At 35.4% G+C, this 25392-nt stretch overlaps 6 protein-coding genes across 6 annotated transcripts; 3 read left to right on the plus strand and 3 right to left on the minus strand.

Moving 5' to 3' along the window:
* Positions 1-1702: 1702 nt before the first annotated feature.
* MONOS_12967 (uncharacterized protein) lies at positions 1703-8059 on the minus strand (the record flags this gene model as incomplete). The annotated part of the gene is made up of 2 exons (XM_067865633.1): positions 1703-3273; positions 3427-8059. 2 exons carry the CDS (start codon positions 8057-8059, stop codon positions 1703-1705), a joined length of 6204 nt encoding a protein of 2067 aa, XP_067728762.1.
* Positions 8060-8939: 880 nt separating this feature from the next.
* On the plus strand, positions 8940-9590 carry MONOS_17461 (uncharacterized protein; the record flags this gene model as incomplete). The annotated part of the gene is made up of 3 exons (XM_067870384.1): positions 8940-8956; positions 9020-9309; positions 9361-9590. 3 exons carry the CDS (start codon positions 8940-8942, stop codon positions 9588-9590), a joined length of 537 nt encoding a protein of 178 aa, XP_067728763.1.
* A 4509-nt stretch (positions 9591-14099) lies between these two features.
* MONOS_15114 (uncharacterized protein) lies at positions 14100-14564 on the minus strand (the record flags this gene model as incomplete). Its single annotated transcript, XM_067867970.1, has 1 exon — positions 14100-14564. One exon carries the CDS (start codon positions 14562-14564, stop codon positions 14100-14102), a length of 465 nt encoding a protein of 154 aa, XP_067728764.1.
* Positions 14565-14607: 43 nt separating this feature from the next.
* MONOS_15113 (uncharacterized protein) lies at positions 14608-15006 on the plus strand (the record flags this gene model as incomplete). The annotated part of the gene is made up of 1 exon (XM_067867969.1): positions 14608-15006. The coding sequence occupies one exon, from the start codon at positions 14608-14610 to the stop codon at positions 15004-15006; it is 399 nt and encodes a 132-aa protein (XP_067728765.1).
* Positions 15007-16542: 1536 nt separating this feature from the next.
* Positions 16543-20141, plus strand: MONOS_15112 (uncharacterized protein). Its single transcript, XM_067867968.1, has 2 exons — positions 16543-16635; positions 16718-20141. The coding sequence occupies exons 1-2, from the start codon at positions 16609-16611 to the stop codon at positions 19964-19966; spliced, it is 3276 nt and encodes a 1091-aa protein (XP_067728766.1). The 5' UTR covers positions 16543-16608; the 3' UTR covers positions 19967-20141.
* On the minus strand, positions 20042-25296 carry MONOS_15111 (uncharacterized protein; the record flags this gene model as incomplete). Its single annotated transcript, XM_067867967.1, has 1 exon — positions 20042-25296. One exon carries the CDS (start codon positions 25294-25296, stop codon positions 20377-20379), a length of 4920 nt encoding a protein of 1639 aa, XP_067728767.1. The 3' UTR covers positions 20042-20376.
* Positions 25297-25392: the final 96 nt, after the last annotated feature.

Raw genomic sequence — 25392 nt, forward strand, 5'->3', positions numbered from 1 at the left:
ATTGTTAAGATATCTTTTGAGGAATATTATCAGATTTTCTCTTTGAGTGGTAATTGAGAAATCGATCTTGTCCGGTATTTTTTCGCAAACTGTACATCATTGAAATTATAACACTTTGTTTTGTGGTATTATTAGAAATCGATAAAACGAACATATTTTATTCATATTCGATATTCATAAATAATTTATCAGAATATAAATAATTTAAATGAAAAAACCCACGTTGAAATATTTTGTCCCATATTTGTTATTTTTCACACAATAACTTCCAACATTCATGTGAAAACCATGAAATAACAAAAAAACTTGGTTTTATTTGGGGAAATAAAAAAATTTCTTATAAAAAGAAGAAGAAGAAATCAGTTTATTGCAAGCGCCATAAACTCGTTTATTATCTCATTTGAAAAAGAATATCTCATTAACTTAGGAGTGTTTGCTTTCACAAAGAGAAGAGAAGAACGTTCAACCTTTTTCCTGAGAGTTAAAGGATTTGGATTTTCTGGCTGAACAAATTGATATGATTGAATCTTTTGCAAATTTGAGTTGTTGAAATGCGGTTTAAAACTTATGCAAAAACAGTTTGTTCAATGAATTTTTTTTTCTTTTTTATTTATTTATTTCTTTATTTATTTATTCTGTTCTGAAATTGAAGTGATTGCTGCTGATTTGTAAAAATAGAGTTGAAAGAGATAAAGGTTGAATTACAAGCTCAAAAATGGATTGAATATACAAAAATTGTTTCCAAAAAAAGCCTGACAGATGATCAAATAACTCAAAAAAGAAAAGAAAAGAAAAGAAAAAGAAAAGAAAAGAAGGTACAATGGATTTATAAAATATCACAGAAAACATCAAAAATTGTGTTGGTGTGAAACAAAAATACAAATGGCAAATTTTGAAATAAAAACGTTCATAAAAAAAGATCTTCGCGAAAATCATTTCCACCGCGAAATGCAGCAGAATGCTCATGAATCTGTTGCCTGATTATAAAAAAATAACAAAAAGAAGATGCAGTCAAATGTCTGTGCAACAACATCTGCAACATCACAATTGCCAAAACCAGGAATTCTGGAAATTAAGAAACAATGTTATGAAACAAAATTATGAAAAAAATAAAGGTGCTTTCAGCCAATTAAAAATTAAAACACTTCAAACACAAAATAGATAATACAAAATAGATAATACAAAATAAATAATGATGCTCATTGGCTCGCACAGTATCCTCGACCTCTGTGAACTCAAAACGTTGTTGTAAATAGAAAAATTCTCTTAAAGCAAAATGAACGAATAACTCACAAGTCACTTTCCTAAGACAGCAACAACAGAAACGTTATACACGACCTTTCGATCTAAATCAACAAATCAAGTGAAATCAAAACTCGCATCCGAGATGCAAGCTTCATTTGCATTTCTCCACTTCCTTCTGGCTTCAAATCATCAGAAACCATTTCCAAATAATAATAATAGCAAACCCAAATTTTAAAGAGAAAAAAAATACTCTTTCAAATTTCATTACTCGCTTCCTCCATATAACATCATTTTGAATTCATGCTCATCTCATTTTTAAAAGTTCTCGAACTTCATTGGTGATATCCGCTCCATCAATTTTATTCGTTCGATTTTCTTTCTTTCTTTCTCCCTTTTCTTCCCTTTTCCAAGCAAGCTTCTTGAACAGATAACATTTTTGTTATTTTGCATTCATCACTCATTTCCCATCAAATATATCTTTTATCTCATTCACATCTGGCTTCTCTTCCTTTTCACATTCTCTGCTCTTGTTTTCTTCTTCCTGCTCTTCACTGCTTTCCTCAAAAATGATTGCATCTGTCATCGTCACAATAAATGTCCCAGCAGGAAACAGTCCAACCAACTCTTTCTTCACTTCAGTGAGTGTTGGTCTTTTCGATGCCTCCGCTGACAGACACGCATTCACCACATTCTTCACCATGCTCTCTTCGATTCCCCTCTCATTCGGCCTCTCCCCATTCGCGATCTTCTGCCCAGCAATCGCTGCCTCATAATCTCCGAACGGGATCTGGAGAGTCAGGCACTCCCACAGCATCATCCCAATTGAGAATGCCACCGACTTCTCTGTCGCTCCCATATTCTTGTTCATCATCAGCTCTGGCGCCTTCCACCGCAAACTTTCAAATTGATTGTCTGCATCCTCAAATGCTGATGAAGGCAACTGCATGTCTCTCCATCTCTTGTTGAACGCTGAGCAATCAGAGGAAGATGTGACAATGGTGGAGGTGGATGATGCAGATGAGGTATCTGAGTCTGATGAGAAGTCCGAGTGGAGGGCAATGCAGATCACCATGTGCTCTGAAAACAGCACAATGTGCGGACTCAGGTTCGGCAAAGAGGGAAGTTCATCTTCCTCGTCCTCAAGCGAGTGCAAAGCCCCATTCGCCACCCAGAACAGGATTTGCACACCTGTCAGCTCCCTCTCCTTCAAGTTACCAATCGCTAGCTCCTTCTTTTCATTCCTCCCATGAAGCAACATGAACAGAGAATCTCTCAAATCCACAATCAGCTTCTCATGTGGAGATGAACAGGCCATCGCATCCACCAGATTCGACATCGATGAGGTGGTTGGACACAAATCCTCCCCTCGAACAAATATTGTGTCTGTGTCTGATGTATCAGTTGTTGAAGTTGATGAAATAGATGGTGATGGTGTTCTCTTCCTTATCTCTTCTTCTTCATCTTTCTCCATCATCCATTGAGGGATCTTGTCTGAATCTCTTCCCAATATATATTCAGTTGATCCGCTTTCAGACAGAAGATGCTCTTCAGATTCAGAATGCACCATTGCCTTCTCATACACTCTCTTCTTTATCCTCTCTTCATTCTTCTTTTCTACCTCTCTCTCAGCTCTCTTCCACTGCTCTTCAGGCGACATCTCCATCGTCACCATCTCAAATGCCTTCGGATCTTTTCTGATATTATCATTCACTATCTCTTTCAAATCTTTCGCTTCATTCCTTGCCTTTCTCCATCGAACAACAAACATAATAAATCCAATCAAAGCTATCAGAAACAACACAGCATATATCACAATCACAATCAATGCCCATGATGATTTTTCTTCTTTTCCTCCTTCAACAATTCCTTCATCGTCTTTTGATCCAGGACCACTTGCATTCTTTAGAATGAACGAGTTTGTTGATGAAGGAAATTCTTCATTCCCAAACAAAATTTTTACGCTCACTTCGATTTCATCTCCACAACTGCTTATTAGATCCTTTGCAACGCTTCCTTCTGCTTCTCTTTCTGACAAGAATCCATTTGAATCAAAATCATGTTTTTCAATCTCTTTCTCCTCTCCTTTTCTCTTCACAACTGAGAATGACAGATTGCATGGAACAAGAAGCATCCCTTTGAATGTCAGTTTCATTCTATTTGCCTCCTCTTTTGCTTCCACACTCTCCAGAACAGGAATGAAAAATGATGAATCTCTCTCTGAAACAATCCCTTCAAAACTGCACCCTTCATTCAACATCCAAAGAGATGTTTTTGGAAAAACTCCATCTCCTCCTTTCAAACTCATCACATTCAATGTTCCTGAATCTGAACAGATGATATTCCTTCTCAATGATGGATATCCTTCAATGGATGGGTTATTGTTTGAGAAATTACCTGTTTCAATTATTATATTTCCTCCACTCATTGTTATTCCACCTTCTGGTGAATTCGAGATTGTTGTATCTTTCATCATCACAGAACTCCTCACAACATCAACAAGAGAACCTTCCCATCTGCACATCTCTTCTTCTGTATTTGAATTCTTTTCATTTCTTTCCTTTGAATTTCCATCAAAAATGCAACTGTCCATTTTCACATCTGTGCAATTCTCCAATTTCATCAATTTCCCTTTTGTTGTCTTTGAACTTACTCCACCCATTGTGCAGTTTGTAAATTGCATCTTCTTTTTCATTGACAGGCAACATATCAATGATTCTTCGTTTCCTTCAACTGTGATATTTTCTGTATTGAAATCCTTTATTGTTAATTGCCCACATTCATTAATATCAATCAGAGAAGTTTCTATTGTTGAATTGCAAATCATTAACGAATCAAATACCGATGAAAGTTGAGAAGAAAGAGAAAATGCAGATTCTTGAAGAATTAGATTTGATATAGAGCATCCATCGAGTTGTAATTCTCCTTTTTCCATTTTTATAATGTGAAATTGAATGCTTGCAAATTCTGTATTAACACCTTCCACTGGAAGTTTTGAACTGAATGAACAACTCATGATATCAAGAATTCCTCCCTCTGGCGATATCAGTGATTCATGTTGAGAAATGAAATTCGAATCAAACACAAAATTCACTCTCACCAACGATACCGTTCCATCTATTGTTATCAAAGCCTCTCTTGTTTTTTCAATACTTGATTTCACTTCAACTTTGCAAACTTCTCTGCTCTTCGAACTCAAACTCATTTCCTTCAGATTCATCTCTCCACCAATCACGCTCTCTGCAACAACAATCATTTGACTCATAAAATCTGAAGTCAGATGCATTAGTCCATAATCAATTGAATCACAAGGAAGTATGTTTGTTCCACATTGCCTCTCATTTGATCCATTAACACTGCTCACAACAACTGTATCACTCTGATGAATCGTCACAAGCCCAATCAGATCTGTGTCTCTTGGAAAGTCGCAACTGTCACTTCCATATATTGCATTATCTCGATTGAAATGGCCTTCTCGAAGATCAAACTGGAATTGGTTTTCGTTGATCTGCGATGTGATGTTGAAGCATTCAATGAAAATATCTTTCCCCGCTTTTGCTGTGTTCGCACTGAACTTCATTCCCATAAATGTGAAATTCAATTCCCCTGTTTCCTTTGTTGCCAAATATACCCCTCCTCCTTTCCCATTGGTACAGCTGCAATGGCTAATTGTCGAGTCAATCATCTTCATCGATCCAGATGCACCCAATGTGAAGAATATTGCCCCACCCTTTTCACTTGTTTCTGCTTTATCTTCTGTGATGTTGCTCGAATTCACAACCAAACAAATCTTATTCTCGCTCATTGATTCCAAAATGGTTGCTCCATTATCACTTCTCTTCACTCCTGAAAATGATGATTTCTCAATCTCAATATTTGCACATTCTTCATCTCCTTCATTTATCTTTGTCATTGATTCAGTTCCTTTTATCAGAAGAAGACAATCCCCACTTTCATTCAACGATTCCACTCGAATATTCAACAAATGGCAAATAATTCCAGAATCATGAATAACAAAAATACCGTTTCCAACATTGCACGATTCAATTGACAAATCATTCACTTCCACGTTTCCTCTAACCACATCCACAAATACACAATCAAATCCATTGTTCATTCCTGCCTCTGAATGGAATGAGCATCCAGTTATCACCAAATCTCCACCTTTGTTAGAAATAATTGTTTTGGCAGAATTGTCAAATCCTGATGTTATTTGAAGTTGGATGTTGTACAATTCAAGATGAATATCATTTTCCATGAAAAAATAAAGTTGACTTTCAATTGCCTTTTCAAAATTCAATTTGGCTTTTGTATCTTCCTCTCCCATCTTCACACTCTTTTTGATTTGATAATTGGATATGTTGAAAGAATCTCGAATGATAGTTGATCCTTCAATCTGAATTGTTTTCATTCCAATCTCCTTTTTCATGTTTTCCATCCCTTTCCACATTGTTTGACATGGTTCTTCCTCGCTTCCACAACGTGCAACATCAAATCCTTCAGATGAGATAAATATCTCAGTTGAGCTGTATGGAACGAGGAACATGAATAAATCTTTGTTTGAATGAAAGTTGTCACTTCCAACAAACAAAGTTTTATCATTCTTCATTTCGGAATAATCAAACTTGAATGTATCATTTGTCACAGAAGCATTAAAATCCTTTCCCAAAATGAACACATTCTTTCCAATGGCTGCTTTATTGTTTGCAAACAAAACGTTTTCCAAAAGAAGTGGCTTTTCATTCAAACAATTTTGATAATCCAAATACAAGAATCCTCCTTTTCCATTGCTTGATGAAATTGAGCAAGATGATGCATTTGTTGATTGAATGACCAATTCTTCATTCCCTTGAAACGTCACTTTTGCAACACCTCCTTCTTCGCCGCTGCCTGTGTTCTCAATGTTCGAAAAGTTGTTGTTTTCAAACAAAACCGAAGAAGTCATCACCAATGGTGATTTGATAAATGAGCAATCTGTCAAACTGCATCCTGCCAATGTACAACTTCCAGTGGTCATGGTTATCAACGAATACTGAATTATTTTTGATGTTTGATTTTCAAAGGAACAGCTTTCGAGTTGAATTACTCCACTCGAAGAGATCAAAGAATTTATATTTGGCACAAATTGACTTGGAATCTGCAATTTCAAAGACAACAAGCTGAATGGCTGAGTTGATGAAATAACAGATGAAGTTAATGTAGAATTCCCTTTGATTGTCCCTTCAAAATGAATTGACTTGTGTTGAACTTCATCTCCTTCATTCACACACCCATCAATCACAAGTGCATCCGTGAAAGAATAAATATCTTCAATTGTTCCTTCATCTTTCACTTTCACTTTCCTTTCTCCTTCTGTTCCATTTCTGTCAATGTGGTCAATTCCACTTTTCATCGATTCGCATGGGAATTTTTCACTTCCACATCCCAATGTGTCATGACCACCAGTCGATACAGACACCTCTGTCCACTTCAAAGAAACAAGAAACACTCGAAGATCCATTTCTCCATATTTTCCATCTTCCCCAACAAATGCATTCCTATCATCTTTGAAATTTGTGCAATCAAATGCAAAACGCTCTGTATTCACAGTATTCACCAGGCTGCTGCTCTTTACAAACATGTTCTTCCCAACTGTTGCCGAACATCCAGAAAATGATATCGAAGAGAGCTGAACTCCTCCTTCATTCAAACTGCAATCCAGATATATCCCTCCACCTCTTCCGCTGAAACTCGCATCCTCGCTCACACAACAACTGGAGAAGGTGGTGTTGCTCACAGAAAATGTGTTGGTAGAAGCAGATGAGGCGAATGAGATGCACCCGCCATTGGTGGCAGTCTGTTGGCTCAACTGTTCTGAGTTGATGCTGGTCATGGTGCAGTTGGCGAGGGAGAGGGAGAGGGCAGGGGAGGTGGCAGAGGAGAGGACACAGCTGGATGGAATAGCTGTGGAGGTGATGTCGGTGATGTTGGAGGAGTTGAGGGTGAGGGGAGCGGTGAGAGAGGTGAGGTGGAAGATGCTTTGGCTGTTGAGGGCGAGACTGGTGATTGCTGTGTGGTTGAGGGCGAGGGAGCCAGCAGTGATGAAGAAAAGTGGTGTGGTGATTGATGATGAAGATGAGGTTGTTCCGGTGATGGTGGTTGTGTTGAGGTTGAGGGAAGGGGAGTTTTGGGAGAGGTGGAAGAGGATGGGGGTGATTTGGTTTGAGGAGTTGTGGGCGATGGCGAGGGCAGAGACTGTGAGGGAGCCCTGTGTCTGTTGGAAGAGGGCAGAAGTGGCAGATAGATCTGGCGAAGAAGAAGATGATGATGACAAGGATGAAAATGAAGAAAATGATGATGCTGATTGTGATGACTGTGCATTTGAGTTTGGTTGTTGGTGAATGCCACTGGAGGCAATTGTTGTGGCATCTGTTCCATTTCCGGTGATTTTTGTATTTGGAGCACGAAATGTGAGAGTCTTTGTTGGAGTGAAAGTGGAGACGAGAAGAGAGAGGGAGGCATCGCTGAAGGGAGCAACGCATCCGAGAGCATACTCCACCGTGGCACATGGTCTTTCCTGTGCTTTGCCACAGGCATCGAAATCACTTCCACCATTTGAGACTATTTTGTTCTGGTTGATGATTGGAAGCCAACTGTTGTACACATCACTATCAGCTTTTCCATTATTATACACTCTTTGTGTTAGAGTCGTTGAACCGCATTGCTGGAATGGAGATTGGGTGATGCTACTTCCATTAAAGAACACATCATTCCCTCTTCCGTTTGTTGCAGTGTTTCCATCAAAGAAGCAGAATGAAATAAATTTTGTACCACTCATCCAAGAAAAAGTTAAATAAAAATAAATTCCAGCACCACCCCATGTGGAAGAGGCGGTCAATTTGTTGTTTGTGAACTGACAATCATTGATTGAGAATTGATTTGGTTTATTTCCTGGAGGATTAAAAAATGACAGAGAACCAGCACAATCACTTCCCGTATTTGCTATACACTTGCATTTGGAAAACAGGAATTGACCATTAGAAGTCATATTATTGAGCTTAAAATACCAACCGGTTCCACACCAATCAGAAATATTACAGCTTTCCACTCTGTTTTCTGAGAATGTCAAAACGGAATTTGATTGAAGATACCACATGGAAACACCACCTCCATTTCTTGCCTGACAATTTGTAAAATTGCTTTTGGTTAAGTTGATATTTAACAAATTTCCACAGTATAACGCTCCTCCGATATCACCACAAGAACAATTGTTGAATAAACAAGAAGTGATTTCGAGATTTGCATTTGCGCAAGAAACATGCAGTGCTCCACCCCATTCGCTTGATCCGCCGCTTGAATCTTTCCATTCGCACCATTCAAAGAGATAGCTATTCAATTCAGTAAAAGCCAATCTTCCAGGTGTTTTTCTATGAGTTTCAGATCCGTTATATTTTACAAGTTCATTTGATGAAGAACGTGTTTGGCGAAGAAAAGAAACATTGAAGGCAGAGAGAGAAGTGGATGGACTGTTGAGGTTGGGGAGAATGGCACCATCGATGGGGTCGTGGGTGTGGAGGAAGAGGGATGAGTGGATGGAGAGGGATGAGTGAAGAGAGAAGGAGGTGATTGTATTGGTGTTGGTGTTGGACGTTGAGATAAGAGGATTGAGTAAGTGTGAGTGAAGGGATTGAAGAGATAGAGGGGATTGGGGAGAGGAGATGTTGGAGAAGAGGGTGTTTGAGAGATGGAGATAGAGGTGGATTTGGAGGTGGGGATGGGATTGGTGATGGATATGGAGAGGGGAAGGGGAAGAAGAAGAGGAAATCGAAGGGGAAAGGGAAGGGGAAGGAGAAGAAAAAGAAGAGGATGAGAATGAGGATGAGAAAGATGAAGGAGAAGGGGAAAGGGAAGGAGATGGAGAATGGGATGAAGAGGGGAGGGAAGAAGGAGAAAAAAGGAAGGGTTGTGAGAAAGGGATGAACGAGGAGAAGGAGGAGTGGGAGATGGAGAAGGAGGCAGGGATTGGGGAGTGGGCATGTGGGAGGAGATTGTTTGGGGTGGAGAAGAGGGGGAAGGAGAAGATGGCAGGTTGGTGAGTGATGAGGGAGAAGTTTGTGAGTGCGATGGAGGCATGGGCAGAGAGGAAAAGTGGAGATTTTGTTGCTGGGTTGACTTGGCAAGTGGAGGAGCAGATGGAGGCAGCGGAGTGGTGTTGGGCAGTGAGGAGTGGGCAACCGCTGAAAGGGATGATGTTGAGATGGGTCACACACAAGGAGGCGTTGATGATATTCAGACTTGTTCGAGCACAACTGACACGATCTTCAGGCAAGAACATGGCTTTTGTTGCACCAACGCCATTTTTATTGTAGTATTTGTTGCTGTTGTTTTCAATGCTGATTGTGCTTTCTGGCACCTTCAAATTCATTTCTTGTTGATTTTGTTCTTCGGCAATGCCTCTTTCATTGCTGCAACGAACAACAACAAAAATAATAGCAGCAATATTAAATGCAGTTCTCATATAGAGAAGTGTTTCGATATGGATGTGGATGAAAGAAAAAAGTTCAAATTAAAAATTCCTGCGCCCATACTATTTTAAATTTTTCCGAAAATAAAAATTTTGTATAATTGTCATTCTCATGAAATCTGATGAAACGTGCAAGAAATAGATTCTTTTATTATCATCCGTTATTCAAGTTTTTTTTTTTCCAACTGCTCAAAAGATTTAATCAAATAGAATTAGAAACAAAGCGTAATCATAAATATTTTTATTCGGTTTTTTTTATTTAATATTATCAAGGACGAATTGAGAAAAACTTTTCAAAACAAAATGTGTAGAAAATTTTGTTCTATAAAAAATCGCTTTTTTGAAAAAACATATTGAATGCTAAAAAAAAAATGAATCATTTAATTATAATTGAGTTTATAAGAAACGAAGAAAAGTACATACATAAAACTTTCAAACATACACACACATTTTAAAAAAATAAATAAAAGAATGAATATAAAAGTGAAATTTTTATTTTTCAGGGGATTAATGAAGCAAGCTCTTTCTTAAAGTTTTCAGTGATTATTCCTTTGGATTTTGAGTTTTTTGTTGATGTATAATAATTCTTTCTCAACTGAAGCTTTTCCTCGAATTTGATGTCTCTCCACAAATTTGACATTTGAATTGAAAATCTTTCAATTCCTTCTTTTGTTTTACGATATCTTTCTTCTTCATGCTCCACAAAACCCTTCACTCGACCGTTCTCACGATGCATCGGAAGGCCAAGTTGCTTTCTCAGCCACTCAAATTTCTTAATCGCAAAGAAGAGATTCACCGCTCTCTTTTCACATTTCCAATCAATCATCTCAGCATCACGTGCGCTATAATGATGATCAAGAAATGAAGCACATGCCAATGTAAATGCAGGTGCGCCAAAAGAAATTTGGCAAAGCCCAAAATGGATATTTATTGTTCCATCAAGTTTATGTGGAACCAGAATCAGGGGAGGAAAAACAATCACACTTGCACCAATAATGAGACGAACAATTATCATTTTATCTCTCAACTCCATGTAATATCCCAATCTGTTTCGAACAAACATCGTCGCAGCCAAACGGGTCAAAAGAATTAAATTGCTTAAAACTGGAAGAAAAAAGACACTTTTCTATTACAGAGTCATCAAATCCGATGGAATGTTGTTTGCATGTGCTGTTTGTTGCATTAAGGATTTGCGATAAATAAAAGAGAGAAAATTTATCAAAAGAGAGAAAAATATTCGATAGATCAGCTCACAAGCACGTGAAATCAAGTCAAACCATCTGCTTTCAGTGAAACAAGAGCCAAAAATAAAAGCACAGCAGCAACAGATATTATGTCCAGCATTATGAAAAATCGCCTACAAAGTCTAACTTCCTCCATTTCAATTATCAGCAATACACAAAGAAATCCAATTTCCATCACAAAATTCGGCCACATGAACGCAAACATCGAAGTGTGCATCCAAAAATAGTCAAAATGCAGTGCAGGAAGCATCATCAGCAAATATAACAGATTGCTTATAATGCATGAACTAAATTCACTGAAAAAATCAAAACGGAAAGAAAAAACAGAAATTAATGATCTCATCAGTAGAGCAGAGAATGTCAAAGTGTCCGAGAAGGGCTTTATTGTCGTATTTCCTTCAAAACGATTTCTGAAGGCAATTTCACAATTTCTGGAGAAACTTATCAATCCCAACAAAAATAAGATCAAAGAAAATAATCGTTTCAAATTATCGATTTTGTGTCTAAAGTGATTATCTTTCAAAATCCTTTTCGCTTTCAAAGAAATTTCAGGATAATCTTCTTCTTTAGCCAGCCTTTTGTATATTCTTAAATTGAAAATGTATTTTGAAAAAAAGCGAAAAAAAAATATTTGTAAAGAGCATTTCATTTTGAACATGTGATTTATCTTCAATAAAACCTCAAGGTACCTTTCCACCCCTTGGGCTGACTCTATATTTGTAGCTCTCCTTCCTGTCTTCTTTGGTTTGCGGGTGAAATAACGAAATTTTTTCAAATGCGCATTCTGGCAATTAGCAAATCTTGTGAAGAAAAGGTATTATTGATCTTCATTTGATTTCATCGCATCTGCTCATGAATGCAAAAGAGCAAAAAATTCCAAAAATATGTTGAATCACATTTCAAAAAAACCAATTACACATTCTTGTGAATTTGAAATACAATTGAATCTGTTATTCACCTACATCAGTGAAAGGATTATTGAGCAATCGAAATTTTCAAAGATTCTTTTTGTTGGAGAGTACAAGCAAAACAGTTCATTCTTTTAAGTGATTATCAATCGCTATTCACACTTCCTCAAAAGGTCATCTGGAAGGTCATTTGGAAAATCCTTTCGTGAAAAATAAAACATGCTCAATAAAAACATCAGGTAAATGCACAAGATACGACCGGTCACAAATTTGTCATATGTTATAGCTACGATTATAACATAAAGTGAGCATAAGTTTTTTTCTGCCTATTGTGTGCGGAAACTGTGAAATATGTTATTTCCAATTTTCGTGATAATCAAAAATCCTGTTCAATTTTAAATGAAATAAATGAGTTTTTTTAGGGCTTTTATTTGTTCGCTTTTTTTATCAAAGTTTTTCTGTTTGGGTCTTACCCAAATCAACTTATTGGGGTTGAACTCTGTTGCATGAATTACTCAATTTTATGAAATATAAAAATTATTTATAATTGATCTAAATATGCTCTATTCAAATTGTGGTCAAGAAAAACTGAATATGGGTGCTTATTATTGAAATCATAACTTTTTTCGGGTTGATCATATATCAAAGGTTGATTTTCCTTTGAAAGAGATATTGTCTTCAATTTGTGTATTTATCACAACTGTTTAAAATACAAATGTTCGAGTTCAAATAAAGATATCGAAGTTTTTAATAAGCCTTTTCACTTTTCAGTATTTTTTTGTTGATATTCAAGAGAAATATTCGAAGCGAAATTATTGAAAGAAAAAATATAATTTCAAAAATAATCGCCCATATGTTCAAAGCATATTTGAGTGCATTCTAGGAGAATTTAAATATAGATTGTGTATAAAATACCGGACATCGCAAAAAATACCGGACAACATTAACTATAAAGGGTTTGAGAATAATAATAACCCAATCAAACAAGCAGTGTCATAATTCATTATGCTAATAAAATAAAATTGTTTTTCCTATTATTTCAATAATATTTAGATATTGATCCCATTAAATCTTTATTGTTTTTTTTTTTTTTTTGCAATATATATTCGTGACAATTTTGCTTCAACTTTAATATATAAAAGGAGCTTTGCAAGGAAAAAATCATCGATTCACAAACAAATACGCACATACGAAAATTAAACTGTTTATTTTTTTTCTATTTGGAAAACGAAATTATGTCAAATAAAAAACAATAAACAATAATACTAAATACTATATATTTTAACAGGGAAATGAATATCGACAAGTCTCTTCCTCATCACAGTAACATTAACCTTAAAATCATCAAAAATGATTTTTGAAAAATAACTTCAAAAGTTTTGAAACAAAAAACAGGAATCAAAACGAAAATTTCTTTTCAATCAACGAAATCAATAAATCGAGTTCAATAACTCTAAGAAAAATGTCAAAAGCATTGAAAACACATGAAAATATAACTAGATCAACAGTTTAAAACATCTATAAGAAAAAAGAAAATAAAACAAGAGTAAATGAGCAACCGTATTTGTCTGAATATGGTTTGCTTGAAAGAACGATTCAAATATTGAATCCAAATATACTTATATTAATTGTGGAAAAGCCAAAGAGCATAAAATTATAAAGCATCCGGATTCACTAATAGAAACATTATTTGTAACAACGCAATCCATTAAACAAACCTTCAATTCATATATTTATTATTCACAATCGTTTTAACGTTAATTAAGTAATAAACGAAAATTTTCATGTATGTGATATTTCAAGATCGTCATGCCATAAATCAAATTTCAAGAAATATAATAAAATATTTGTTTGATTTTTGTTTTCAAAATGATTTTTTCTGATTATTCAACGATTCAGATTTTGAAAAATGTTAACAATTGTGTTGATAAATAATTGAAGAAAAGATAAATGGAGTTTTGAGCGACTAAATATGGACAATCCTCGATCAATTTTGAAAAACCAATAACAACTTGCCACTCAATCCGAAATCATATAATCATTCAACTCATTAGCTTCATTTTGAATTCTCCTTCACTCTCCACTATTTTCACATTTCCCTAGAGAAAAAAACTTCTGGATCACTGATTTCACATCTGAATTCATTACAGAGTCCAATTCAACAATCTTCATTAAATTTTTGATTAAGGCAAATCATTTTGTTCAACACTTTCCTCCAACAACACTCATCACACAATTCTTCACGTGCAACTCGTAATTTTGCCTGTTTGAATCGACAACAAATTTGACAGATCTGTTAAAACTGGAAGGAACAACAATCCCAATGAACTTCTTATATGAATGTGATGATGATTTCAGAACACATTCTTGAGAGCCACTCACCTCCCTTTGACATTCGATCTGCAAAATAACATCAGTTTTTGCCTTCAAACTAATCCCGCTCACATCTGCACATCCGGTAACAGTCGATTTTGTACATAGAATAATCTCCTGTTTTATATTCAGCGTTCTCTTCAAACGCTCCATTCCATAATTCACACTCAAACAAGGTGCCTTTTCCAACCCACAATACATCTCTTCCGCTCCAGATTTCCCATCCACAAACACCTTGTCAGAAAAGCATCCATCCAGAAATATGAACAAGTCCACATCCCAATCACAAAACATTTGCGTTCTATCATGTCCAACAATCGAATTATCTTTTTGAGTGATGCTTGTTATGAAGGCGAACATGGGCTCTTTCACAGAAGCTACAAATGATTCACACGCAAAATATACATCTCTTCCGACACTGACCTTGTTGGCTGAAAACACAATATTGGTGATGGCAAAGGAGGATTCTGACACTTCTGAATCATCCTTGTACTCGACCATGAGAGCATCGCCTCTTCCTCCAGAACTTGTATCCTCGCTCACAGAGCAGGTGGAGAAGGCTGTGTCACTCACTGAAAATGTGTTGGCAGGGGCAGATGATGCGAATGAGATACACCCGCCATTGGTAGCAGTCTGTTGGCTCAACTGTTCTGAGTTGATGCTGGTCATGGTGCAGTTGGCGAGGGAGAGGACAGGAGACGCGAATGGCAAGCTTTGGACGAAATTAATTGAATAGTAGAATAGAAGAAAACAGAAGAAGAAATGATTTAAAAGAAGATAAAAATACTCAATCGCTATCAAGTTCAATTTTTTCTGTTATTCAAAATTTATTTTCTATTTATGTTATTGTTTAAAAAAAAATGGATTTTTTTTTTCATGGAGCGAATTGTTATTTTTGGAATAATTCAAATGTTTGTTTTTGTCTTTTCAATGAATAGAATCAGATTTGACAAATTTTTGTTTATCACTACAAACAAATAGTTTTTATGATATTCACTTTTTGAACAAATAGGACATTAGACTTTCACAAAGAATCGAGTTTATTTAGAAATTCTATTAAATGATAAAAAAAGATTGCAAAAAAAAATTTAAAAATATTAACAAGGTTGTTAGAATTTAAAAAGAATAAACCAATACGCGAAACATCTTTAAATCGATTTGAAAACATTCCCTTTTAAAGAATATTCTTTATTTTTTGTGAGTTTTTCAATTGGTTGTCAAATGCAATATTCACCTCATAGAAGAACAACCGCTCAACTTAATGAAACACCTTGCAAACTTCATTCGATTCAGATCTTTATTCAACAAGAAAACATAAATAAATTCATGACCAAAAAAATTTTGCATTCGATGCGAAGAAGTCCCAGGTTTTCACAGAGGAGGCTCAGTCATATTTTTCACTTCCATATATGGTTGGGAATATTCATGAAGCTGCAAACATAAAACATCATTAATCTTTTCTCGAGAAGCAAATTCATAACTGTTATTGTTGTTGTTTAACATCGGAATTGCTTCTTTTTGTTTGTTTTTATTGAAAATGTTGCTTCTGCAATAATTAACATTGCATGTTTGAGTTTTCAATTAGAACTCTTTTCTTCCACAAACAAATTTCATTGTTTTTTTGATAGCAATATTTTTTATCATCCCACAAAAAGAATATATTTCTAACTTCTTGAAATATTCTCAGAATGAATGTTAAATTTAACAAATTTATGATACACAAAATAATAAAACTTAAATCACAGATTCGTGGAAATGATCATACCATTTTTAAGTTTTTTGTCCGGTATTATTTGCGATGTCCGGTATTTTTTGCACAATCTATAATAAATCTGTTTATTTTAATTATTGCTGAATATAATTGATGTTAAAAAAATTTTGATCAATACCAATCTTGAGGGAAAAAATAATTTGATTCATTTAAAAATAAAAGTTTCCGCACATAAGAAAGACATAAGAACTTTACGAAACAGTTAACAATAACGTTATAATCATCCACACAAATTTTTACTAACGGTCGTATATTGTGCAATAACCAAACATCATACTCAGAGATATATTTGTTTCAGGTTGAAAGCAAATCTCTTTTAGATTCATCAAATAAAACATAATTTGAAATTTTATAATTCTTGAATTTCTTTTATTTTTTCTTTATAGACAATTGTTAATGCTTCTCGTCATATAAAAATTAAAAAATGATATATGTAATTTATTAATCTTTAAATTTTCTCAACTTTCATTCTCAGAAAATTACTATTGATTAAAATACTATGGGATGAAAGTGCTTTTTAGAAGTGAAATTTTCATGCTTGTTTAAATTTGCTTGTTATATTTAACAATGGAGTTAAGCAAAGCAATTAAAGATGTTTGAATTCCGTTTAAATTTCTTGAAATAATTTTGCTATTCTTTGGAAATGGCATAATATATAAAATATGTATTTTTTTAGAAAGTTGGAATTTCATTTGTAAAAGAGAGCATTGACTCATCAAAAACTGATATAAGTAGCAAAGACGCCAGCCAGAAAAGCTGCACATTTTCAAATTCTTTTTGGATTGATTTGAATTCTCATGTAACTGGGTCATCCTCCCCTTTTGAATTCAATAAAAGTGCTTTGTTCAAACACCCTTCAACCAAATATTTCGAATATTCATTTGAGCGAAATATCAATAGAGCAACTAATTGCTGTCCAGTCGAAATGTGCGCAAGTGTTTCAACTGATCCTTTTTCTGATGCTGAATCTTTTTCATTACACGAAAGCAATTCACAAGATAAAAAGAAAAATAAAAAAGGAAAGCATCTCAAAGGCAAAATTGCAGATGATATTGCACGCGGAAATGAAAACTTATATGATCCATATTTTCTAACGTTATCAAATTGTTCTCCTTTGAATTCTGAAAAGAAGGATCAAGCATCAATCAAAAAGATTCAAAGCTTAACTGAAAATCCACTTATGCTCACGAAAGAAGATTTGAATGAAATAATTTTAAAACAAAACACATCACAAATATTAAAGGAATCATCTTGCCTTGAAGATTTATCTGATCAAAAGTTAATAATTGAAGAAAGAGCAGCTGCCAAAAAGGAATCTACATGCTCGTCTTGTTTGTTGCCAGCAGTACTTGCACCATCGGAAAACACAAATATTCCTCCGTCCCCACCTCTTTCTCCTTCTGCTCAATCATTCAATTCCTCATTCTCAACATCTTCTTTGTCAAGATCTTCTTCTTCTTCTATCTCTTCTCCTTCCTCCTCTTCCTCTTCCCCTTCTTCTCCTTCTTCTCCTTCAGCCATGCCAATGAGCCATCTTCTCACACAGGACATTTCACAGCAGCCAATGACGAGACGCAACTTTGGCTCGTTTGTGGCAACAGATCGCTTTGAATACAATGCGAAACAAGAATCGACTGCTTTGGGGGCAGAGAAGAAGAAGATGACAGAGAAATGGAGGAAAGAAAGCGAGGTTTTGGAGAAATGCAGGCAGAAGATGAATAAAAAGGGAGAAGTTTGCAGAAAAGTTAGGAGGGGAAGAGGGAGAAGACAAGAAGGAAAGAAAAGAGAAAGGAAAGAAAGAGAGAAGGAAGAAGAAAATAAAAATAAAGGAAAAGGAAAAGGAAAAGAAGAAGAAGGTGATGATGATGATGAGGAGGAGGAGGAGGGAGAGGGAGAGGATGATGAAAATGATTCAGAGCAACGTTCAGATAAAGAAGTCCAAAAGACTTTCAAACTGAGTTTTAAAACGATTCAAAGAAAGTGTGTTAAACAGCAAATAGCAGAAGCAAAGAAATTTCTGAAGAGGTTTGGCATTTGGGTGCGGAAGGAAGGGATCAAAGACGAAGAAGAAGCGAAGCTTTGGGAAGAGGCAGAAGATAAGATGGCGAGGAAGACAGTGGAAAGCAAAGGGAAAGGAAGGAAAGCGACGCTGGAGGAGTTGGAAGATAAGTTGAAGCAGGCAGAATTGCAGATGCAGACGAGGGGGGGTTGGAGAGAAGGAGAAGGAGGAGAAGGAGGAAGGGGAGAAGGAGAAGGAGAAGGAGAAAGAAGAGAAGGAGAAAGAGAAGGAGGAGCAGAAGAAAGAATCGAAATGTTGAAAGAAAAAATAGAGCGGAAAAGGAGCAAGATGGAGGAGAGGGAGAGGATGAAGAAGATGAGGCAGAAGCAGCAAGTTGTGTGGCTGAAGGAGAAGGAAGCGCAAAAGGAACAGCAGAAGAGTGTTAGTGAAGGAAATGGGAAGTTTAATGAAGTTGATAAAGAGAAGGATGGAGGAGAAGAAGGAGAAGGAGAAGGAAGAAGAAGAAGAAGAAGAGAAAGAGGAGAAGAGAACGTTTTGGATGAGTTGAAATCCTTAGACGAAGAGAAGATAGGACATTTGAGAACTTCTGGGAAAGGGTTATTGAATGAGAAGCAACAGAAAATGATAGATGAATCTGTGATGATAGCTGCAGCAACAGCTGCGCTTTCAACATCTTCTTCTTCTTCTTCTTCTCCATTCTCTTCTTCTTCATTATTCCCGTTATCATCTTCATTATTCTCAACAATTTCATCTTCATCTCCATCTTCTTCCTCCTCCTTTTCCTCATCATCTTCCTCCTCCTCCTCTTCTTCTCTCTTCTGTCCTCAACAACCCAACCAAATCCAGATCCAAAATCAACCACTCCAAATGAAAGCAAGCGATTTGCTGTTCTCTATTCAAGAGAAGAAGACAACTCAGAACACATTTCATTCATTTCCAAAGCAATCAATCAAAAAAGGAGGAGAAGATGCAATTAGTACTAATTCTCTTATAACTGTTTCTCGTTCTTCATTTACTCGTCATTTTGATGGAGAAAAAGCTAATTACAAATTCCAATTCCACAATAATGACGTTGATTTAGACAGCGATTCTAATTGTGTTTGCGTTTTGTCTTCCAAAAATGATAGAAATTTGCAAGGAAACACACAATTTCAACAGGATTTCACACAAAAACAGCCAATTTCAATGGGAACACAAGGTAAATTTGTGAGTCTTTCACAAACAATGCAGAAAATACCACAAATATCACAAATGTCTCAATTATCACAAATAAAGCCATTCAATTCAACACAAACAAACTTCTCAGTGATAATCGACAAGGAAGAATTGCCATCTGTTCCGTTTTTCTACTGCAATGAGCAATCTGATGAGAAAGCATTCAGAAGGGGAAAGACTTCAATTATGAATGTGAATGTGAGTTTGAGTGCGAATTCAAATGGACTGTTGGATAACGATTTGAGTCAAAATTCTCTTTCTTCTTCTTCTCTTTCTTCTTCTCTTTCTTCTTCCTCTACTGATTCCAACTCTCTTTCAACCCTCCAGCTGCAGTCAAACGCCCTCCTCTCTCCATTCGAGGTGCCCTTCAGCATTCAAATCAAAAGAAGATACAAATTTCTCCCAATGATTGTTCCACTGTGCTTTTATTTCTATCAAAACCCCAAATTTTTGCGGTTTTCACATAAAAATGCAAAAAACGAGTGTTTTTACTTGTTTTCTTCACATTCTGTGTATTCAATCCGTTCTTCAGTCAAACCTGCTCGTTCATTGAAAACACACAGAAAGAAGTATATTGAATATATGTGGCCGTATCATCGCTATGGAAGATATATTTGGAATGAGTGCCAGTTCACCCTCATTTTGCCATCGCGGCCGTACCCTTGGGTGTTTGATAGATACGAATGTTGAGGGTATATTGTTCTTGCTCTTGTTATTATTCTTGTTCTTGTTCTTGTTCTTGTTTTTATTCTTGTTTTTATTTTATTTTATTTTATTTTTTTGAAATTTTAATCTTTTTTTGATTTTGTGCATATTTTTAACATTTTTGAGAATGAGAAAGGAAGAGAAAGGAATATGCGGAATTCTTATTAACGATTATTCTTTAATTTTTTCATCTTGTTTTTTTGGTTTTCAATTTTTAAAATTATTCAAAAAAATAAATTCCAACATTTAAATTTGATGACAAATTTCAAATTTTCGAAATTTAAAGAAACGAAAGAAACGAAAAAAGAAAATGAAATAAATAAATAAATAGCAAATAAATAGCAAATAAAGAAAGAAATAAATAAATCCGTGAAAAAACAAATAAATCCGTAACATTACAGCAACAAGAAAGAGAAAACCATAAACAACGAAAAAGGCAAAACCAACAAAAGAGAAAATGGAGAAACAAAGAAAGAAATCACAAAAATTGACAACTGAACAACGAAAACCGAATAACAACCGAAAGAAAATGAAGAAATAGGCACGCCAACAAAAGAAAGAGCAAATTCACTCAAAAACAATGAGAATAGCAAAATAACACTCAAAAAGGCGAAAAATTCAATGAAAAATGCGTTTTCATACAAAGAACGAAGGTAAACAGAGAGAAATGAAATCAAACAAACAAGAAGAAGAGATAAAATAACAACAAAAGAAGGAAGATGATTTCGAAATGCGAAGCCAGGAAAACTAGAAAAGTGCATAATTTTATTGTTTTTGTGGGGTTTTTGAGAAAAAATTCGATTTTTGCTTTTTGTTGCTTCGCTTTCATTGTTTTCTCTATTCAAATTCATTTGTTTCATTCTATCTCCATTTGCATCTAAATCATTCTTCTTCTTCTCTTTCTTTTCCATCTCCTTCTCCACTTTTCCCCTCTTCTCCTTCGTTTTCTTCTTCATTTCACAATCATCATCATCACCATCATCATTCTTCTCCACTCCTTCATCCATCTTCTCCAAAGCCATGTTTTCATTTCCACAAGTATCATTTTCCCTATCATTCAGTTCTCCATTGATATTTCTATTGTTTTTTTCACTGTATTTTCCATTGATTTTTCTATCATCAAAATTTCTATTGAAATTTTCATTGCATTTTTCATTGCATTTTCTATTGTCATCTTCACTTGAATGAACAAAAGGAGGCGAATAAACAGAATGTGGAGAAAAACCAAGCTGAGGGGAGAAGACAGGAATACGATGGGAGTTGTCAACAAGTACGAAAGAAGAGGAAGAAGAAGAGGAAGAGGAGGAAGATGGATAAATGGTTGAAGGAGAAAGAGAAGAAGAAGAAGAAGAAGAATTAAAAGGCAAAGTTGATTGATATGCCGATTGAATAGATTCATTATCACCGCTTTTGACATCTGCAACAGCAGAAACCGGAGAAACAGGAGAAACCGGAGAAATCGGAGAAATCGGAGAAATAGAAGCAACCGGAGAAATAGGAAGAAAAGAACTAACTGGGCTGGGAGAAGGAAGCGGAGGAGGAGAAGAAAGAGGAGGAGAAGGGGTATAAACAGGAGTTGTTGGCAAGATGAGAAAAGGATGAGGAACAAAAGAATGTGGTTTGGAATCAATAATGTTTGAATTACTGTTGTTATTATTGCTGATTATGCAATGGAACTTAACATCTTCAGGATTTGAAGAATTAGAAGAACAAGGATGATTAGCATTAGAAGCATTATTGTTATTGCTATTATTATTATTATTATCTTCAACGATTACAAAGGGATCGTTATATTCCTTGTGGAAGAAAGGAGAAGAAGGAACGGGTTGTGAAAGAGAAGAGGGATTTGGAGAAAGAAGAGAAGAAGGATGAGAAGAAAGTGAAGAAGGAGAAGAAATAGAAGGAGAAGGAGAAGAAGGAAGAGGAGGAGGAGGATAAATGGAAGAAGGAGATAAGGAAGGAGTTGAAGAAGAAGGATAAATGGCTGAAGAAGAGGAAGAGGAAAAAGAAGAAGAAGAAAGAGAAGAGGAAGAAGGTGATAAAGACTGTATTGTTGATTTGAATTGAGTCAAAACTAAATCTGTTGAAGGATCAGAAGAAGAGAAAGGAAAATATGAAGAAGAAGAAGAAGGAGGAGGAGGAGGAGAAAAAGAAGAATTTGAAGAATTATTGTTATTATTATTATAAGCAGCAGCAGCAGAAGAAGAAGAAGAATTCACAGAAGAAGAAGAAGGAAGTGGAGAAGCCCAAAAAAAGGAAGGAGAAAAAGAAGGAGAAGAAGAAAAGACACGAGAAGGAAGATTTGAATGAAGAAAGGGAAAATTTGAAGGAGGAGAAGAATTTAAAGAAGAAGAAGAAGGAAGAGGAGAAGGAGGAGGAAGAGCAACATCATTGGAATTGAGTGGAGAAGACGAGGGAGAAGGAGAAAGAGAAGAGGAAGAGGAAGAAGAAAGAGAAGAGGAAGAAGAGGAAGAGGAAGAAGAGGAAGAGGAAGAAGAGGAAGAGGAAGAAGAGGAAGAGGAAGAAGAGGAAGAGGAAGAAGAAGAAGAAAGAGAGGAATAAGAAAATGGACCATTAATTGGATTAGGAGTAAAACAAACAATATCTCCATTACTCAACATTTTATTTCCTCTTTCTCTTTCTCTTTCTCTTTCTCTTTCCTTTCTTCCATTGAATTTACTGAAGATAGAATATTCCTTTGTTTTATTATTCTTGTTGTTTTTAAGGTTTTTAAGGTTTTTTATGAATTTATTGTATAAATAGGATATTTTGAATATATCGAATTTGCTATATCTGATATATCCTTTATTTGCATATTCTTCATTATTCTTATTGTTTTCATTATTTTCATTATTTTCATTGATTTCATTACTTCTTCCTCTATTTCTCTCTCTTTCCATTTCTCTTCCTTCTCTTCTTTCTCTTCTTTCTCTTCTTTCTCTTCCTTCTCTTTCTCTTTCTCTTTCTCTTTCTCTTTCTCTTTCTCTTTCTCTTTCTCTTTCTCTTCCTTCTCTTTCTCTTCCTTCTCTTTCTCTTCCTTCTCTTTCTCTTCCTTCTCTTTCTCTTCCTTCTCTTTCTCTTCCTTCTCTTTCTCTTCCTTCTCTTTCTCTTCCTTCTCTTTCTCTTCCTTCTCTTTCTCTTCCTTCTCTTTCTCTTCCTTCTCTTTCTCTTCCTTCTCTTTCTCTTCCTTCTCTTTCTCTTCCTTCTCTTTCTCTTCCTCCTTCTCTTCCTCCTTCCAAATACGGTAAAGGAGAAGCTAAAGGCGGCAAAAGATTCAATTTCCTTAATTCCTCTTCTTCTCTTTCTCTTCTCTTTATCTTCTTCTTCAGCTTCCTTCTTCGCCAATTAATTTGGAATTGCTCAAAAATGGATGAAACGAAAGAAATATGTTCAGAGTTAAGGAAAGATTTAAATAGATTATTGTTATTATCGTTATCGTTATTATTATTGTCTTCTTCTTCTTCTTCATTTTCAAAATCTTCTTCTTCTTCTTCTTTCTCCTTCTCCTTCTTCTCCTTCTCTTTCTCCTTCTTCCTCCCCCTTCTTCTTCTTCTTCTTCCTTCTCCTCTCAATCTCTCCATCTGCTCCTCTTCAAACACTCTTCCTTCTGTCGAAAAAGGGAAAAATCGAGAAGCAATAGAAAGATGCCTGTGACAATTACAGTTGATTTGATTGAAATGAGAAGAAGAAAGAGATTTAGGTGATTTTATTGACTTTATTGACTTTATTGAATTAATTGGTTTGATAGAGAGATGTGAAGGGAAGGAGGGTTTGTTTGAAGAAGAAAGAAGAGGAGAAGGAGAAGGAGAAGGAGAAGGAGAAGGAGAAGGAGAAGGAGAAGAAGGAGAAGAAGAAGGAGGTGAAGGTAAACAAGGAGGTGAAGATGTGGAAGAAGAAGAAGAAGAAGAAACCTGATCAAAATCATCCAATTTCATCTTTTCCATCTCATTTTCTGCTTTTTCACTGGAGAAATGAACGAAAACAAGCCTTCCAACTACAATTGAAGGGATTAGTAAGCCATTCAACACAAATAGAGCGAAAAAAGAGGCAAAAAACGGAAGCGAAATGGCATCAGAGAGAAAGGAAATGAGTGTTTCTGATAAAACTGCACAGAAAATAGACAGGGAAATGATGCAATTTGATAGAAAATGGAGGGAAGAGGAAGAGGAAGAAGAAGAAGAAGAATGATGAAGAGAGATCAAAATAACTGAACATGCCAAAACAAAATATGAAGAACAGAAGCAGATGGCGAAAATAGCATTGAGAAGACAATCTGATGAGTGATTGAATGAAGAGGATGATTTGTATGACGCCCACAAATGATAAGCAAAGCCCGCAAGAAAACACGAGGCAGCAGCGCAAATGAGCAAGCAGTGTGTGCTGATAAAGTCTAATTTCTGGGTAATGCAGAAAGATGCGGTTGAAATTTCTGAATGGCTATTTCGATTTTGGTTTAATTGTGATTCATTTGCTTCTGGCTTGCTAGCAGAGTTAGCAGCAAACGCCGAACTTTCCAGCAAACATCCAATTGAATACACACAGGATAGAAAATTGGCATATGTCAGATCTCCAAAGAATTTAATAATAATTGCGTTTGTAGCGATTGAATTCAAAAATAAACAGCTTGCAACATGCCACGCAAAAGCATAAGAGGAATAAATAATAAATAAACTTCGCTTGACGAAAAGTGCTATTTTTCCTTTACTTTTTCGAAAGAAGAATACACCAACAAGTGCACACGATCCAGTAATTATTGACAAGTAAAACATGATTCCAAATGCTTTTCCCCAAAAGATATTTAAAAAGCAAGCAGAAACGTTGAGTAAAGCCCCAAAGACTGAAAGTTGACTACAATAATTGGGCATGCGCTTTTCAGTTCTGCTGTCAGTTGGAAAAGCTGCAGAGAGTTGTTCCTTTTTCACACCAGAATTAAAGTATTTATAAGATCTACGAGAAAAGATAACAAAACCACAAATTTCAACTAAACATATAAATATAAATGAGAACGAGAAAATGGCAGTAATAATAAATGGAACATCAAATGAAACTAGAATGTTGAGTTCGGAAATTTTTGACGAAATTGATAAGGGAAAGAGCAATAGACTGGAACACACAAATAATTTTGATACATTATTTGAAAAACAAACAGAAGCAATGATAATGAAAGACAACATAATGTCAACAAAGAGCGTAAAAAGACACTCATAAAATACATATTTTCTAAAATGAAAAAACAAAAAAGCAGATAGTCCTATTGATATAACGTTCAAGATTATGAACAAAAAATATTTGCACCAAATGAAATTTTTTTTCATTCATTAAAACAGAACAGATCAACGCAAGATTTTTCATTCCAGCACTTTTCACGAATTTTAATATTTTTATTATGGCTAAAAATTCCCAATCAAAAT

Source organism: Monocercomonoides exilis (genome assembly GCF_001643675.1).
Source record: "Monocercomonoides exilis strain PA203 chromosome Unknown scaffold18-1597598, whole genome shotgun sequence".
NCBI lineage: Eukaryota > Preaxostyla > Oxymonadida > Polymastigidae > Monocercomonoides > Monocercomonoides exilis.

Bases quoted from the DNA above. Each gene is read 5' to 3' on its own strand.
- MONOS_15112 (XM_067867968.1), top strand. From the start codon at position 16,609: ATGGAGTTAAGCAAAGCAATTAAAGAT. The intron at 16,636-16,717 runs GTTTGAATTCCG...GTATTTTTTTAG, and splicing joins TAAGCAAAGCAATTAAAGAT to AAAGTTGGAATTTCATTTGT.